This window comes from Astatotilapia calliptera, chromosome 3 (genome assembly GCF_964374335.1).
Source record: "Astatotilapia calliptera chromosome 3, fAstCal68.1, whole genome shotgun sequence".
Lineage (NCBI taxonomy): Eukaryota > Metazoa > Chordata > Actinopteri > Cichliformes > Cichlidae > Astatotilapia > Astatotilapia calliptera.
In genome coordinates, this window is record NC_137424.1 from 84,901,586 (window position 1) to 84,919,173 (window position 17,588).

The window sequence follows — 17,588 nt, forward strand, 5'->3', positions numbered from 1 at the left end:
TAACTGTTGTCACAAACGGCGCACTCGCTTATGTCACTGTCATGAGACATTCTCGCAAAAGATTCACGGTTTTAGTAACGCAGTAACGCAGCGTTCCTACGGGAAAGTAAAGGTAATCTAATTACCATTTTTGCAATAGTAATCCCTTACTTTACTCGTTACTTGAAAAAAGTAATCGGATTACAGTAACGCGTTACAAATAACGCGTTACTGCCCATCTCTGGTCGGCAACAACAGTGTGTTGGCACAAGAAAGCAAGAGACAAGGCTAATAAAGAAGGTATTTGCTGAGGCATGTACTGTGCAGCAATGGGGAACATGAACAGTGCAGTTGCAGTATTTGTCCACCAGGTGGCTCCAGCTATTCATAAAGTGCATCAATGATTGAGGAAGTTCATTATTATGCTCTTTTAATTAACTGTTACAGTTACAGAGTAACAAGGCTATTCTGTTTAACACACTTCAGTCTGATCTCTGTTAGACTGACATGCTGAAACATCCTGCTTCATTTTAACCCTTCAAATAAAAATAAAGAGTGTATTTATGTCCAAAGACATGCAGCTTGTGGGGATAGGTTAATTGGATAATCCAAATTGCCACTATGTGTGAATGTGCGAGTGAATGGTTGTCTGTCCCTGTGTGTTAGCCCTGCGACAGACTGGCGACCTGTCCAGGGTGTACCTATGACAGCTGGGATAGGCTCCAGCGCCCCCCGCGACCCTGAAAAGGAGAAGCGGAAGCGAATGGATGGATGGATGGATATTTATTTCATTTTATTTGTCAGTATAAAGCAGCTCAGAGCTCAGCAATAATGACGTAATTCTTATTTTCAGAATGTGTGATAACAGACGTGACACTTTAATGATCATCTATATTCACACCTCAAAGAATTCAAAGTGTCACCTGACCCATATCTAATCTGAGACGTTTTGCTTTCATCAGTTTTGACTTCATCCTTAATATTTACTCTGATCTGTCATATAAATCTGATCTCAGGCGTGTGTGTCAGTGTAGACTTTTCTCAGCTGAAGGATCGATGCCTCAGTGATGCGTCTGTCTGTGTCTGTCATGGACTCTGAGCTTGACCCACACGTCTCAACACTTAATTACATTCGTTTAAATGTTTTCCTTCATCAGCTCAGTTTAAACCACGGTGACTCTCACTGAGACGGACAGCATCGTCCAATCCCGTGAACTGGAGATGGGCGGAGCCTCAGTAAAGAGGGATTAGGACTCTGTTACCCAGAGTGCACTGCGAGTGTAAAATCTCCAAAGAGGATTAGTGAGGATCAGAGAGACGACATGCCGCTGAAGAGAGAAGGTGAGACGCTTTTTCCACATCAGCGTTCTGTTTGTTTGTTTGTTTGTTTGTTTTAGGTGTGTGTGTGTGTAGGTGTGTGTGTGTGTGTGGTTTCACTCCTGTGGTTCGTCCTCAGCCTCTTCTTCTTCTACTTCTTCTTGTCTTTCACTTCCTGTTCTCCTCACTGGTATATATAAAAATCTACTGTCTGCGTGACCTTTAACCTCTGTCAGTCACCATGGTTACACTGGGGTTCATCTTGTTTCGACTGGTTTTCCTGGTCTGACCTCAGAGTGGGTCATACAGGAAGCCTGGGCATCATGTGACCTGAGCTCCTGACACGAGCTGCTGGATTCAAAGTGAAACTTTATTTGAGGCTGACGGACGGACGGACGGACGGACGGACCAGCTGATCAGAGCTCAGGGCCAAAGCAGGTTTCATGGTTTCTGTGGGTGCAGGAGCTGACAGGATCCTCAGGGACGGAGCTCTGAGGAGGCTGAGGACACCACCTGTTGGAGGAGCGTCAGGTGTGTCCTGCTGGGAGGAGGCGGGTCATCACGCTGGGTTACGGTTTGTAAACCCCTCAGAGGAGCTGAGGAGGCAGGGGGAGGTCTGCTGTCCTCATGACCCGACGGACTCCGACACACACGATTAAATCTCAGTCTGCATGAGCAGGTGACGGGCTCACAGGTGAGAGGCAGCCCTGCTGTCACATGACCTGCTCATACAGAGCTCTGTGTACAGAGCTCAGTCTGCTCAGCTTATCACAGATGGAGCAGCTGCAGCTGGTTTCTGACTCCACCCCTCCTCCATCTGAGGTTCTCTCAGGTTTGATGCTGATGGGGTCCACACATGACTGAGTGGGTGGGTGTGGAAGCTGTTCTCTAAGTCTTAGTGGACCTGCATTGTGCACAGCTGATGGAGGTGGGTGTGTCTCATGATGACCTCACAGACACCTCAGACAGTGTGGAGGACACAGGGAGCTCCACCTGACTCTAAACTTTTATTTTGGTAGTCAGTCAGAAGTAGAGTTCCTCCTTTCCTCTGACAGACACTCGGGGATCAGGTCCTGGAGCTGGAGGCTTTTCCTGGAAGCGTCCCTGCTGCAGGTCGGTGTGAGAGAGACTCCAACAGCTGCTCCATCTGTGAGGGGCAGAGCAGGAACAACACCTACCCATCACAGCGCTCTGCACATGTGGACAGATGTTCACACACAGCAGACACAGCTGATCTGAGCTTCATGGATCAGGCAGGTGTGGCCGTCCCTCCTCCAGATGCAGCGCCTCCTCCCAAGGCCCTGCATGAGTCATGTGGACGTCTCTGCTGTGGAATAAAACTGAGGCACAGGTGGAGGGGCCAGAGGGGGAATGCCCCCCTGCACCTCAGTGACACACCTGTACCCCGAGGCCCTGCATGTGTGGGGGTGTGATGGAGCGGGAGGAGGGAGACAGATGGGGAGGAAAGGATTGGGGGGTGGGAAAGTGGGAAAGTACTCCCTCCCTGGAGGGGCTGCACCTTCCACAGAGGTCCACCTGACCCCACCACAGAGGAAAAACTACACCCACCCCAAACTTCACTCAACTCCCAGACTACATAAGAAGCAAGACACCCAGGCTGAGCTCCTCCCCCACCTGCGGAGTGGACTCCTCAAGAGCAGAGACGCCCTGCAAAGGATGGTAACAACCTCCCCACCAGCTGAAGGTTCCACCAATGCACCAAAGGCCCCCTGCGCCTGGATGCACCCACCCACAACCTCAGCGACACATCAACCAGGACCCCAGCCTGGAGGTGGAGCACCCCAAGAACCCAGGGGCAGGCTGCCAGGCCGGTAACCAAGTGAACACCACCCAAGAGCCACAAAAGCCCCATCCAGGTCAGGATCACAGCCCCCACGCCAAACCGCACAAGAAACCTACCCCAGGGGAACCCACATACCCCCAACACCAACAGCAATGGGCAGCAGGACAGCACCACAGCCCCCCACGAGGTGATGGAGCCGATGGATGTAGCAGTGTTGGTTCAGGTTCCTTTCATGGTGAGCTGTGAGAGCTGATCTCTGGCAGAGGTTTGTTATTACAGCAAACACGTTAATATTGTTCTATTTCATTTCTTTGATGATGTTTCCTGAACATGTAATGATTGATTCAGACAGTTTGATAATAACGAGGAATTCCTTCATTTCCATCTCACCTGTTCTTAAATATATTTCTTTCACACTTCATTTGTGCTCAGAGTTTCCAGATGTCACACAGCTGCTGTTGATGCTGGTAGTGTGAGAGGTCCGACCTGTGAAAACACACAGGTGTGCAGTGTGGGGGCGGGGCTCCTCATGTGTACAGGTGGAGTGTCCTCGTGCCCCTGGTATCCCGACTGTTAAAGTGCTCTTCCACATGTTTCCTGGAGACGTCTTTGAGCTTCTTTACACCTTCAAAGTGTGACCAGGCTGCAGTGTTGGGACTACCGTGTTATTAAGTAACGCGTTACAGTAACTACATTATTATTGTGGTAACGAGCACGGTAACTAGTTATTATGCCAAAACCAGGAACGCGTTAGTCGTTACTGGGATTTAGAGAGGCTCGTTACTCGTTACTTCGTGTGGTGGCTATGGTGGAGCTTCCACAGATTCAGTAACATTAGCAAGTGGTGGAGGTTTGTTTATCGCCCACTTTGCGCCAGAAAGAGGAAACCAGCGGATGTCGCGCAGTAATCTTCACATGTCTGGTCAGGTTGTCAACATAGAACAAAAGTGCTCAGATGTTTTCAGAGATTTCACTAGCTCTGCTAACAGTTAGCATGCAGAGTGCACTGAGGGGGTTACATTAACCGGTTTGTTTACATATTCCACTCTCCGTGTTCCACATGTTGCATTCGCAGATTCTCATTTTCACCGAACGATCGTCTCTTTCCGCCTGGTTTTGTGTCTCTGTGCTTCTGTAACATAAAGAACGAGCTGACATTTTTCTCACGAAACCAGCGATCAGCTCAACAGACCCTCAGTTTACCTGCATGCATCCTCCTCCTCATCTGTCAGCTGTTTAACACCTGCTGCTAATTCAAGAAACACGCCTAGTTACCTGGTGATAGTCACAGTTTAACTGGGCAGCCGGTGCTCGATATAACGCAATGTCAGCGCATTTTTCTGCACAAGATAAGTAAATATAGTGTTTTCCCCGAGCGCAGAGCTGCTGGAGCTCGTTTCCTTACAGAGCACTTTATAGGCGAACAGCTTTATCAGCGGCTGATGTCCAATCACCGGCACACAGCTTTGAAACCTCAGCTGAGTTTTAGCTCTCAGTGGTTAAACGCTGGACTTCATTCACTCAGGTTCTGTCTGTCGGGTCACGTTTACTTCGCTGTTTTATTTACAACTGAGCAAATCGGTTTGGCTGAGGTTAAAGTTACGTTTCATAACTGCATAGTTTCACAGACGTTTAATGGTTCACTGGCACATGTGTTAGACTGAACTATCATCTAAATATCATCTGTTTTTTAATAGTTATTCAACTGTATTCTAAGCACCAGCTGTCTGTTAGAATGTGATTTTTTTTTCTCTCTCTGTTGGCAGAGGTATAAAAATGCGCAGGAAAATCTGACGTGCATGGCGAACTTCACCGACGATATTTAGGGAGGAATAAACACACATCAGCCTTCGGCCATTTTGATGAATGCATACGCCCCCTAGAGCGCACTGACTTTATTAACAGCCACACAAATGCAAACCACACATCAAACATAAATGAACCATTTGCCTGTCTCCATAATTGAGAGCATTTTCTCTTCTTATGTCAACACTCTCTCTCTCTCTCTCTCTCTTTTTTTTTTTTTCGGTCATGTTATGTTTACCTGTCAAAGGCTTGTTACAAACTATGAAACACATCGTGCAGACTTCTGGATGTTAGAAGAAAACTAATACTGCTCATGAATGAGACTAAAGGCAGGAAGGTGTCCTTTAAAACTAAACATGTTAATAGGACCTCCCTGTTTATATCATAGTTTATGATATAGCACGTGTATTTCACTAATAGCTGATTTCAGTGTAGTGGTGAACAGTCGCACAGCTCACGTAGGCGTTATCTGTGATACTCCTTAACTATAATTTATCCAAGTTAACTTCAGTTAACCATTCAGACAGTTCTTTTGCAATGAAAAACATAAACACCCATGCTGCCGGTAGGTTTCCTCAGTGCCAGCTGTTAACATTATAGCTGATTATGCAGTAACCATGGTAACCACGGACTCTGAGCAGCTGGATCGACGGAGGTCAGACAACAATTATACATGTATGATCTTAAAACAGGACACAGCCACTATACGTGCTGGCCTCATATCAAATGTGAAGGCAGACTGAGTCTATGTTTGACGTTTTTTATATCTAATCTTCCTTTTCAAACATTTAAACAGCAGCGAGTCTGCAGCTGAGGGAATACAAACTCAGGTTTGCTTGTTTCTTGGATTCATTTGGTGATTTATTAAATGTATAACTGTTATTCTAACCTGCTGCTGAGTCTCTTACACTTTTCTTTATGCTGTATATTTTCACGTCTCTGGAATAGTTGGCAGTTAGATAGTCAGCTGGGAAACTTTGTGTTAACTCATGGAGCTGAGGATATCGTGGATATGCTGACCTCGCTGCGTGGTGTACAGAGCGAGGTCAGCATGATTAATATTCACAATAAAAATATTAGCCGAACATCATGAAGTCTGTATGTGTTTCATAGTGTGGAACAACCTTTGTACAGTTAAAGCCAGCAGTTACTACATGACGGAAACACCAACGTTATCTCTTTTATGTGTTTATACACAGGTCACACTGATTACTGAACAAAAACCCAAAGATCAGATGTTAAACAGATTTATTTGCTCTCTCTCCTCCTTAAACATGTTTTTAATGTTAGTTATAATTCAGACTGAAACACGTAGGACACATAAGAACATCAGGAAATAAAACACCGATAAATATAACCTCAGTAAAAGAAGTCAGCGGGGGTTACTACAGCTGTGTACCGGGGCCTGCGCTTTGTCGGTGGGATTGCTTGCGAGGCGAGCGGGTCTATCCCACGCTTTGCCGTGAGACTGGGACGACATCTCCGAAATCATCGAAACACTTTTGCAAAGAGGCTGTATCTTGACAAACCGACCAGACACATGAAGATTAAACCACTACATTCTCTGCTAAAAAACATTAAAACGGTATTTGGTAACACACAAACAGGGTTTTTCAAAGCTCAGTTCTGTTAGCTTCCACATGCCGGTTGTTGTGTGCTAGAAACAATGGCCACCAGGCCAAAGCAATGGTTTTGACTCGATCAGCGTTAACCCCGCCCCCTGAGTTTGATGGGTGAGGCTGACAGATAAAATTATTTCATGATGAGAGCCAGGCGCCAGGACTGCCAAAATGAAATAAATAAATATATCATTAAATAATTAATTAAATGTGTCAATAATTAATTAAATCTGTCAATAATTAATTAATTACATGTGTCAATAATTAATTAAATGTGTCAATAATTAATGAAATGTGTCAATAATTAATTACATGTGTCAATAATTAATTAAAATGTGAAATACATAAATAATTAATTAAATGTGTCAATAATTAATTAAATGTGTCATAACTATTTATTTAATTAATTAATTCCAATTTTAATTAATTATTTAATGGTTTATTTAATTAATTGATTATGGCAGTCCTGGAGTTCCATATACATGACTCACAACAGGGTTTGGACCACAGTAGAGTCCAGTAGAGTCCAGTAAAGCGTGTGCTGTGCTGTCTCCTCAGATACTGAGCGCGCTCTGCAGGTGATGGAGGCCTGTCAGGCTGGAGCTGCTGACGGGGTCAAAGGTCGAGCAGAGAAGCTGCTCAACATCTTCCAGAGTGACCTGTTCCAGGCCCTGCTGGGTAACAACACACACACACTGTCACAGTAACACACAGGAACACACACACACACACACACACACACACACACACACACACACACACACACAGGAACACACACACATACACAGGAACATACACACACACACTGTCACAGTAACACACAGGAACACACACACACACACACACACACAGGAACACAGAGTAATACACACACATTCTCGTTCAGCTATCTTAGTGAGGACTTTCATTGACATAATGGTTTCCCTAGCCCAGGGGTCGGCAGCCTGCGGCTCCGGAGCAGGATGCGGCTCTTTAGTCCTTACACTGCGGCTCCGCGTGGTTTGGGAAAATAAATGAGAAGTATTTAGCTGAAGTGTAATTTGTTTATGTCAGTTCTTTTTTAACTTGCAGCTCTAAATTGTTAGATTATTGTGATTTTGAAATATAAAAATAAAATTATATCTTATTATTTTTTTCATCGCTCAAAATAAGCGTCACATCGCAGAAGCCGGTGTAGCCGCCGAAACGCCTGCATTTATGGAGACTTTCAGCCCCAGGTAGGCCAGTTATGGATCTTCTGATCCACATTATGTCAGCAGCTCTGAACTGTGTTCAAACAAACACGCTCACGCCTCACAGACGGCAGCTTACAGTCCTGTAGAGATAAAGTGACTTCACTGTGCGCAGAGCTTCAGGACCATAAGTCTTATTGTAAACATATCACGACAGACCCGACGATGTTTGCATGAACACGCTTTTCAGCATCTCTTTATTGACCACTTTACACACACGGCTGCTGTGCGCACACAGCCGGCTGTAGCTTTGCAGCGCACAGCCCGACACACACCAACAACAGCACAGACTTTAAGGCAGCGAGGCCTGATTGCGGGTGCCGCTCAGGTGCGGCCGCCTCCCCTGCAGCGGCGCTGCAGACCACGCCCGCCACACGCAGTAACCAGGTAAAATACATACTTAGGCAGAATTTTGCAAACATCTATTTTTTAGCAGCATCGAGCTTTTTTCCAATTATTTTTTTTAAAGTCAGGTCAAGGCTCCAAAAGCCCAAAGGAGATATGAGGGCGGCTCACAGCAGTTTCTGTTTGCTGGATCGTTTTAGTTCAGCTGCGTGTCTTTGCTTTTGTTATACTTCTTTAGGAGTTCAAAATGTGTTGATTACATAAATAAAATGTAATTTTCTCTGCAGCACTTCATGGATTTCATAAGCAACACACTGTAGTTGCTCTGTGGATTCTTTTAAAAAGCAGTTAAAAACTCTTCTGCTCAAACAAGCCTTGTGTTGATCTACGTATTTTATATTCTTTACATTATTTGATCTTTTACATTGTGTATAATGTCTGTTGATTGTTGTCATGGTCCTGGGTCTGTTGACCCAGCCTTTTAAGTTTATTTTGTTCATTAGGTCTGAGTTCATTTGGTTATTAGACTCCTTGTGTTTTCTTCCCCTGCATTAAGGTCCCCTCACCCTTCGTGTTTCATGTTATCAAGTTTGCATTATCATGTCTGTCTCATGTTTCCTGTTTTATTTTGAAGGAGTCGTGTGTTCTTTGTTCATTGTATTTAGTTTCACTTCCCCTGTCCCTTCATTAGGCTCATGTCAGTCAGCTGTTCCTCCAGGTGTTCCCACTCCCCCTAATCACCTGCTGTGTATTTAAGTCCTCTGTTTCCAGTGTGTGATTGTCAGGTTGTCTGTTGTCCACGCCATGTTTCCAAGTTCCTTGTCTAGGTGTGTCTTATTGTCTGTTTAGATTCCCCAGTTTAGGTTTGTGTTAATCTTGCTTCAGGTTGCCTTGCCCTTTGTTTGTACCTTTGTTACCAGCCATATTAAACGGCTCGCTTTTTGTTAACATTCAAGTTTCCTCCCTGTTCCTTGGAGTCTGCATGTTGGGTCCTTTTGTCAACCCCTACAGTCTGCCCTCGCCAGACTGTGACAGATTGTATTGTTTATTTTAATATTTGTGTACAGCGCTTTGTGACTGCCTGTCTGTGAAAAGCCTGACCCTAAACCTAACCGTAACCTAATTGTAACCTTGACACTAAAACCACGTTTTGAGCCTGAAAAATGCCTTTAAATGTCTTCAAACCTGCGAGGACCGTTGTGCGTGTCTCCTCACAATGCAGATTTTGGTCCTCACAAAGATAGCTAGACAGGAACACACACACACACACAGATGTCACAGGTGTGACTCTCAGTGTGACCTGATGGTGGCGCTGCTTCAGGATCAGAGCAGGAGGGGGCGGGGCTTCGTCAGCTCTAAGTAAAGTGATCCTGATGATCGGCTGAGCTCATTACAGACGCTCAGAGAGGTCACATGATCACGTCACTGACTCAGCTGGTTACAGGTGAGGATACAGACACATCAGAGAGCTTCACCTGTAATCACCTGTTTCTGTGTCGGCCTATCAGGTTTGTGTTACTGTGTATGTATTTAACATACCAGGACTCTTTCTGCATATTTATAAATACTTTTTCTAAAATTTAACATTTTAATACTCTTGTTTCCTGACAGTTTATAATTTAAGACATATTTAACTTCTTTCAGAATGATTATTATTTAGTTATTACTTTAGATTACTGTAATGAGCTGTTCTCTCACTAAATCTGAATATTCAACGTTTGTTTCCTCACAATGAAATGTAATTATTCAGCTCTTTAGAAAACTTTCAGAGCGTGTTTCAGGCGTTTGGATTTTTCAGAAATAATTGTTTTTCTGCAGTTTTCTGTAATTTTATTCTTAGAAACATAACATCAACATAACGAGCTTGTTCTCCTATAGCGAGTCACAGATGTGTGTGTGTGTTCATTATATTTATCATTTATAATAATTGTAGAACATTTAGTTTATAATTCACTTTAAATTTGACTCCTTCATCCATATTTTTAGTTAAAATAAAACGTTTTAATGAGATTTTTCCTGATGCTTATTTCATATTTTGGGGATGTTTTCGCAGAAATATGTTCTTTGAATGTATCACTAGTTTTATTTATTTATTTATTATAATTGTGACAGTTTTTATGGTTCTCAGTCATCTGAAGGAGATTTTTTCTGATCTTTTCTAAATATTTTTGTAGAATATTGTGATTTGAGTTGTTTTATCATGAAATCCTGTTTCATAATTAAGGTGATTATTTAAAATCACAGTTATGATGCTGTTTCCATCAGACTGTGAGTCTGTGCTGTTTATAGTGCAGTGATTGGCTGAGACAGTTGGGGTTTACTGAGTCACCATTGGCTGCTGCAGGTGCGAGCTCACGTGTTCATGCAGCAGTTGTGATGAAGGTTCAGACGATGATGTTTCTGTGATGGGTTAATGGCAGAGCCGTTTTTAAAGCACTGTTTCACTTTATGCGAGCCTGCAGGGTCTCTGAGCGATCTGATTGGCTCTATGAGGTTGCACTAACTCAGCCTGAACACTAACCAGCAGACCAGACTAATGGAAACAGAGCAGAACTTTAACTGTGGGACAGGCGGTGGTTCATGATGATGCATTCAGGTTTAATCTGATTTTAGAGTGTCAGAATACGCTGTGTGGCTGGCACACCAGGGGGCGCTGCTGCACAGGGAGCGCTGATCATGGGCCCATTTTCTTCTTCTGTTTGTTTGTTTATACTATTCTGTCCAATCACAGCCAAGAAATGCTGCTGGTTAGTTGTTCCTGTGAGCCAATCACAGCCTGTTTGTCCATCATGTCTTTTTCTCTCATAGTCTTACTTTAAAATCTGAACATTTCCATCTTTTTCCTCAAAATTCAGACGCCTCTCTGTCATTTACATGACTTTGGCTCCGTAAGTCAAAGATTTAAACTTTTTCATGTTATTAATGCTCCAACAGCACAAACTCGGTACAGAGGTTCAGTTCAGGTGAAGCTAGCGAACAGCTAGCAGCTACAGTCACTATTATCAACATCCACCTGTCAGTCAAAGAGGCCACGCCCCTAATGATGCGAACTTTAAATTATCCACAGAGACTGAAACATCTGTGTATCCAGCTGTAAACATGTTTAACATGAGGACTGACTCACTGCTGCCTCTGCTGGACACCAGAGGAACTGCACGTGACACACTCAGACGTGTGTGTGTGTGTGTGTGTGTGTGTGCGCGCGCAGACATCCAGGAGTTTTACGAGCTGACGGTGTGTGAGAACCAGACGACGGACCAACCACACACACCTGTACAGGTACGAATACACACACACACACACTCACACACCTAAAACAAAACAAACTTATAATCCACATAGAAACACCCGTTGCTGTTACTTAGCAACAGCTGCAGCAGCATTGCCGGGGCAACAGCTGCATAACACCATGGCAACAGGAGCCCAGCCCCCACCACCCCCTCCCCTCACTCTTCCTCTGTGTCTCTCACCCTCTCTCTCGCTCTCTCTCTTCATGTCTTCCTTCTGTCGAGTGACTCAAGGTGCGCACACACACACACACACACACACACACCACAGTCTTCCTCATCTTCATCTCTCGCTCTCTCCTGCACTGCTCGCTCGCCCCCTTCTCTCTCTCTCTCGCTCAGTGCTGTCAGACGGAGGATAGAGGAGCTGAGAGAGCGGGCGAGCGAGGGAGGATAGACAGAAGAACGAGGAGAGAGAGAGAGGGAGAGCGAGCATGAGTGTATGAGTGTGTGTGGAAATGTGTGTGTGTGAGTGTGTGTGTGTGTGTGGATATGGACTGCCTCTGCATTGTCACCACCAAGGTAAGAGCAGACCGCCCGCACGCATCCGCCACAACACACACACACACACACGGTTTATGAGGACACACATACATGTCCTCGTGTGTGTCCTCATGAAGCATCAAAGCCAGTGTTTTGTGTGTGTGTTTGTGTGTGTTCAGATTTCATGTTTTCATTCAACACCACTGTCTCTCGCTCTCTCGCTCTTTCTGCCCCCGTGTGTGTGTGTGTGTGTGTGTTAGCATAGCCACATTAGCACGTATGTTAGCTGATGCTAGCCGCAGCCAGCTGTGAGCAGGAGGGCCGTGCGCTGGATGCTGAGCACATGTGGAATCGGCGCGTCACATGTCGAGGCTCACATGTGCTTGTTGTCACGGAGACGGTCATGTTTCCCTCCAAACTGAAGCTGGGTTCAGGACGTGGGGGCGGGCTGCAACAGGTCGTGTGTTAAACTGCACTGTCACCCTGACCTGTGGCGCTCGGCGGCGCGCTCGTTACAGGAAACTGAAGGAAAGTACCGAGTGTTAGAGACACTGTTGGCGCCACGGGACGGTTCAGGGTGATCACCTGTTGTATCACAGGATGAACCTGAGTGGCATCATTAGCGTGGAAACTTGGTCTCAGAGGTGTGCAGTAACCACACGTGTGGGTACGACTGTGACGACGAGGTCACGTCTGTGGAGGGTCCTAATAATCTTAGAGGCATCATCCAACCTCCCCAGCAGGAGATCATGTGATTGGTCGTACAGCAATGATTCACCAAGGGTGTACAGGTGTGACAGATGTGCAGGTGTGACAGACGTGCAGGTGTGACAGATGTGCAGGTGTGACAGATGTGCAGGTGTGACATGCGTGACAGACGTGCAGGCTTGACAGGCGTGCAGGTGTGACAGATGTGCAGGCGTGACAGATGGCCCAGGAGCAGTCAGGAGCATTTCAGCTCAAACAGCAGCAGTTGGAGGAGAAAGAGCAGGAATGCAACAAAGCTGTGGGATGTTTTTAAATTTTCTGATCCTGAGCTGCTCCATGGTGGAGAGGATGCTGTCAGGTGGAGGAAGGAAGACCGTTAGTGGACACATATCATAAATATGAAGAGATGTGAATGAGCTGGTGGAAACACAGAGAACACTTGTCTCAGTCTGTGTGGATCAGAGCTGTGATTGGAGGTTCATGTCTGAGACATGTCGTGTTACAGTGCATGTCAGTCATGTCGTTACTCTGTAGTGTACCACAGTGTAATTATCATTTACTTTGTTCATCACAGAAGTGTGAAATGATGTCAGTGACAGAGTGACACAGAGCTCAGTGAGTTTTATGACTAACAGCTCTTCACACACCAGCTCTGTGATATTTTCATGCATTACAAATGCTGTCCAGACTCACCTGTGGGGAAACTCACCTGTTCTGAACACAGCCGTTCACACTGATACATAAAACACTTGATTTGACTATCTTGTTGGCTCCTGGGATGTGTTACAGAGGCTTTATCCCAGCAACAGGATACCGGCTGTAACAGGAAACACTGGGGCGGTGCTGTGGTGTCCTTACAGACACATCCAGGCCGGTGCTGGTCACTGGGTTCAAGCCTAAAACACTCTGTGAGTGACAGAAAGCGTCGATGTTTGACTGCAGCTCGGAGAGGAAACCATGTCACACATGAACACGTGTTTCTGACCGTGGGCCTGAACAACCAGCAACGTGGACTGGTTTATGATCCTGGTAACACAGATCTGTGAGGGAGTCCGCCCAAACATGCAGCACAAACTGTGTTTCATCAACGTGAGAAGCCAGTGTGAGTAACGTTCGTGTTGTTGGAGCAACAGATGGAGCAAAATGTGCTTAAGGATGGAGGCCTGTAGGAGGCCATGAAGAGGAATGTAGCGTCTGGGCTGATGTTTGCTTTCTCCCTCTGTTCTTTGTGTTCGTCCTCTGTAGTAACTCCTGACAGTCGTTGTTGGTTTATAATGTTGGCATCCTATTAAAGAGTATTAATCATTTTAAAGGCACATTCATCCCTCTGTGTTCTCTGATACTTCCTGTTTCCTCTCCTCCATCACTGCTGGAATATTCTTCTATTTCCTGCTCACAGAGATGGATGTGTTGGATCAGAAATAGCTTCGTCTATCTTTAGCTGCATCAGTGCTGCTAATGGACCCACACACACACACTGAGGTCTTGTGTATTCAAACAGACTCTTCTGCTGTGCTCGCTCCTCATTGGGCAGCAGTTTGTTTGAATGGACCAATCCAGTCCAGTGACATCATGTGAGAACTGGCTCAGACCGGACTGATTCCTGCAGCACGTTAAAGAGTTAAATGCTTTGCTGGTTCTTCTACACGTGTATGTTTGCATGAGCTGAACTGGTTCCAGTCTTTAAGACCATAAAGACTCTTTTTCATTAGCACCTACTCTGGAAGTTCGCCATGGTTTTCAGGGTTTTCCATTAGTGGTAGCTCCTGGTACCAGGTACGTTTTTAGTGCCCGCTATGCCGGGGTTCCAAAGTGACCTGAGGTGATCTGGAAATGTGACATCAACAGATTGCATACCACTGCAGGTGGTACTCGATTGTAATGGAAAGAATTGACTGTCATAGTATGTCATGGCTCTAGAGTGCAACCCATTTGGTCGCAAATGAGACCTAATTTCTCAAAGGTGCGACTAAAAAAAATCGACCAGCCGTTTGAGCAAAAAACCCCAAAAAAGAGTCTCTGCAACTCTGAAAGTCTCTGTGTGGTCAACAATAGATACACATTTCGTCGATATCGTGATCTAAACCAATCAGACATAGTCAGGGGCGGGACCTCTCAGGTTCCCATGCACAAGTAAGATGTTCAGATGTTCAGTTTGAAGCCTCCGAGACTTTTTTAACTCAGATTTTGTTTTTATTTAACATATCTTGAGATGTTTTAAGTTTAAATTTCAGCTCAGTGAAGCAGTTTAAGCACAAGAACTTCATCAGTACCGTATTTTTTGGACTATAAGGCGCACCTAAAATCCTTTAATTTTCTCAAAAGTGCGCCTTATGTATGAGTTCTGGTTGTGTTTACTGAGCTCGAACTGATTTCATGTAGTACATGGCGCTCAAAAATCTATCACAAATGTTTTAGTACGACTTTGGTAACCTATGAAGCTGCACGGCTGCATAGATTGTCGGAGCATTACGGCTACCGTGGTCTGGAGCCTCGCGGAGTGATACGTACTGTGCTTCAACGCAATATTACCGTATTGTGTGTATAAGGAGCCCAAAATGGCTCCTGATAAGAGACATGCTTATGAAGCGGATTTCAAGTAAAGTCTGACTTATCTATTTGTCTCGCGTAATGCGCCTTAAAATCCAAAAAATACGGTAACTTATGTTTTTTGTAGAAATGAGCTCCAAATAAAGAACTTTGTGTTGACAAGACTGATAGGTAATCATTTACAAATCAATATTGTCTGTATGGACGGTCATGTTTAGAAAGTGAACGTGTAAAGTGTTGGGCACCGCGGTTGAAACATTTGGGTGCGCCTAACTGTGGTGCTGGTGCACCTAATAAAAAAAGTTAGGCGCACCAGTGCAACCATGGCAACAAGTTAGTCTAGAGCCCTGGATTGGGTACTACTGGAACATGCTGCTGACACATGACCTCGTGATGTCATCGTGACGTGGAAATACAGGCTTTCAGGATGATGGAGGTATTAAACTGAAGATGAACCTTTATTGTGGCGAGCTGAAAACGATGCCCATAACACAGGGAAACACGGTTTAACAAACACATTATCCTCGAGGCTTGAGTGGCTGTTTTTGTCTCCATCTCAGTGGTTTAATGAGGTTCTCTTCTGCCTCTGAAGGACTGACGATGGCTCAGGTCCGTTTGTTTTTAGAAACAGTGATCACTGCAAAGGTTTCATCCTGTCAGGTAGTTTTTACTGGAGACCACACAGCTGCAGAGCTCTGAGCGGCATCAAAATAAAGTGCTTTTCACTGGTTTTACTGGAGCTGGAGCTCACCACTGGTTCTTCTGTTACAGCCTTGATGTAGTCCAGCAGGTGCAGCTGTTGGCTCTACTCTATAACACGACTAAGGGCGTAAGTCCCCTGTTAGCAAACAGTTTCAGTCTGTTTGATTAGAAATGAATCGTATTTACCTACACATACTGTCTGCTTTCTACAGGAAACCAAGTAAATGTAGGGACTGTGAAACAAATGTTTACAGGAAACAGATCATATTTCCCCGTCTTATATCACGAGTACGCTGTAGTTTATTACAGAGCCTTTTCACATCCCTGTGTTTTATATCTGTATCTTATACTCACTATGTTCATGCACATGAAATATGTTATTTTCATTCCCTCCCTTTACAGATTTAAAGCACAGTAACGGTGAAAGGAAAATAAAAAGTTTCCACCGTCATCATGAGCTCACATGTGTCTGAAAATTATGACAGTAGTTTTGTTCTTGTTACAAAGACAGAGACGTCTTTATCTGTGTTCATTTAAGAATAATAGAGCATGTTTCGGGCACATTAACGACTGAATATTAAATGAAGACATAAAAAGTCGAGATCAATCCACCCCATCATACGGGACGGGGAAATGTCAGCACAATTACAACCACATCACAAACTGTCCTCAACATGAAGAAGAAGGCTTTCAGGAGCAAAGTGAAGGAGGAGGTGAAAGCAGCACAGCAGGAGGTGAAACGTTGCCTGAGGGAAGCAAAGGACACCTACAGGAGGAAGGTGGAGCAGAAGTTGGAGAGGAACAATATGAGGGAGGTCTGGAATGGTGTGAAAACCATCACAGGCCACAACATCAAGAAAAGCACAGTGGGGGGGACTGTGGAGAAGGCAAACGAACTCAACAACTTCTTCAACAGGTTTGACCAGCCCACAACCCCCCCACCCTCACCTTCACTACAGAGTCCTCTCCCCACCCTACCTACCTCGCTTCCCCCCCTCCCTGACACTATGACACCCCCCCCCCCCTCCTCCTTCTCCAACCCCTCTCTAAACAGCACGACAGCCTCCCCCCCTCCCAATCATCTCCCAGTGTCACAGTGGATCAGGTCAGGAGGCAACTGAGGAAGCTTCGCCCCAGAAAGGCAGCAGGCCCAGACAAGGTGTGTCCTAGGATGCTAAAGGCGTGTGCTGCTGAACTTGGGGAGCCGCTACAACGAGTCTTCAACCTCAGTCTGCGACTGGGGAGAGTGCCCGCCCTATGGAAGACATCCTGCATCGTCCCGGTCCCCAAAAGGAACCGGCCCAATGAGCTGAATGACTTCCGACCGGTGGCACTGACGTCACATCTTATGAAGACTCTAGAGCGGCTCTTCCTCAACCTCCTCCGACCACAGGTACAACATGCCCAGGACCCACTACAGTTTGCATACAAGGCGGGTGTCGGAGTGGAGGATGCCATCCTGTACCTCCTACACAGAGCCCACTCACACCTGGATGGGGGAAAAGGCACGGTCAGGATCCTGTTTCTTGACTTTTCCAGTGCCTTTAATACCATCCGGCCCTGTATGCTTCAGGAAAAACTGAACAGGATGGAGGTGGACCCCTGCCTGGTGGCTTGGATCTCCGACTACCTCACCGACAGACCACAGTACGTCAGGCTGAAGGACATCACGTCTGACACTGTGGTCAGCAGCACAGGAGCACCACAGGGAACTGTGCTGTCCCCTCTTCTCTTCACCCTGTACACCTCTGACTTC

The 17,588-nt window shown here is 45.5% G+C and overlaps 1 protein-coding gene across 4 annotated transcripts in view; it reads left to right on the top strand.

The window, feature by feature from the left end:
* The first annotated feature begins 1,169 nt into the window (after positions 1 to 1,169).
* dlg4b (discs, large homolog 4b (Drosophila)) overlaps positions 1,170 to 17,588 on the top strand; it is a 45,244-nt gene continuing 28,825 nt past the window's right edge. For 2 of the 4 annotated variants that reach the window (XM_080299543.1, XM_080299544.1), the window contains exons 1-3: positions 1,170 to 1,320; positions 7,084 to 7,203; positions 11,311 to 11,381. In XM_080299543.1, the coding sequence (XP_080155669.1) occupies positions 1,302 to 1,320; positions 7,084 to 7,203; positions 11,311 to 11,381 (210 nt within the window). In that variant the 5' untranslated portion in view covers positions 1,170 to 1,301. Of the gene's footprint in view, positions 1,321 to 7,083; positions 7,204 to 11,310; positions 11,382 to 11,736; positions 11,912 to 17,588 lie in introns of those variants that run through there. The other 2 variants (XM_080299545.1, XM_080299547.1) reach the window with 2 other exon arrangements.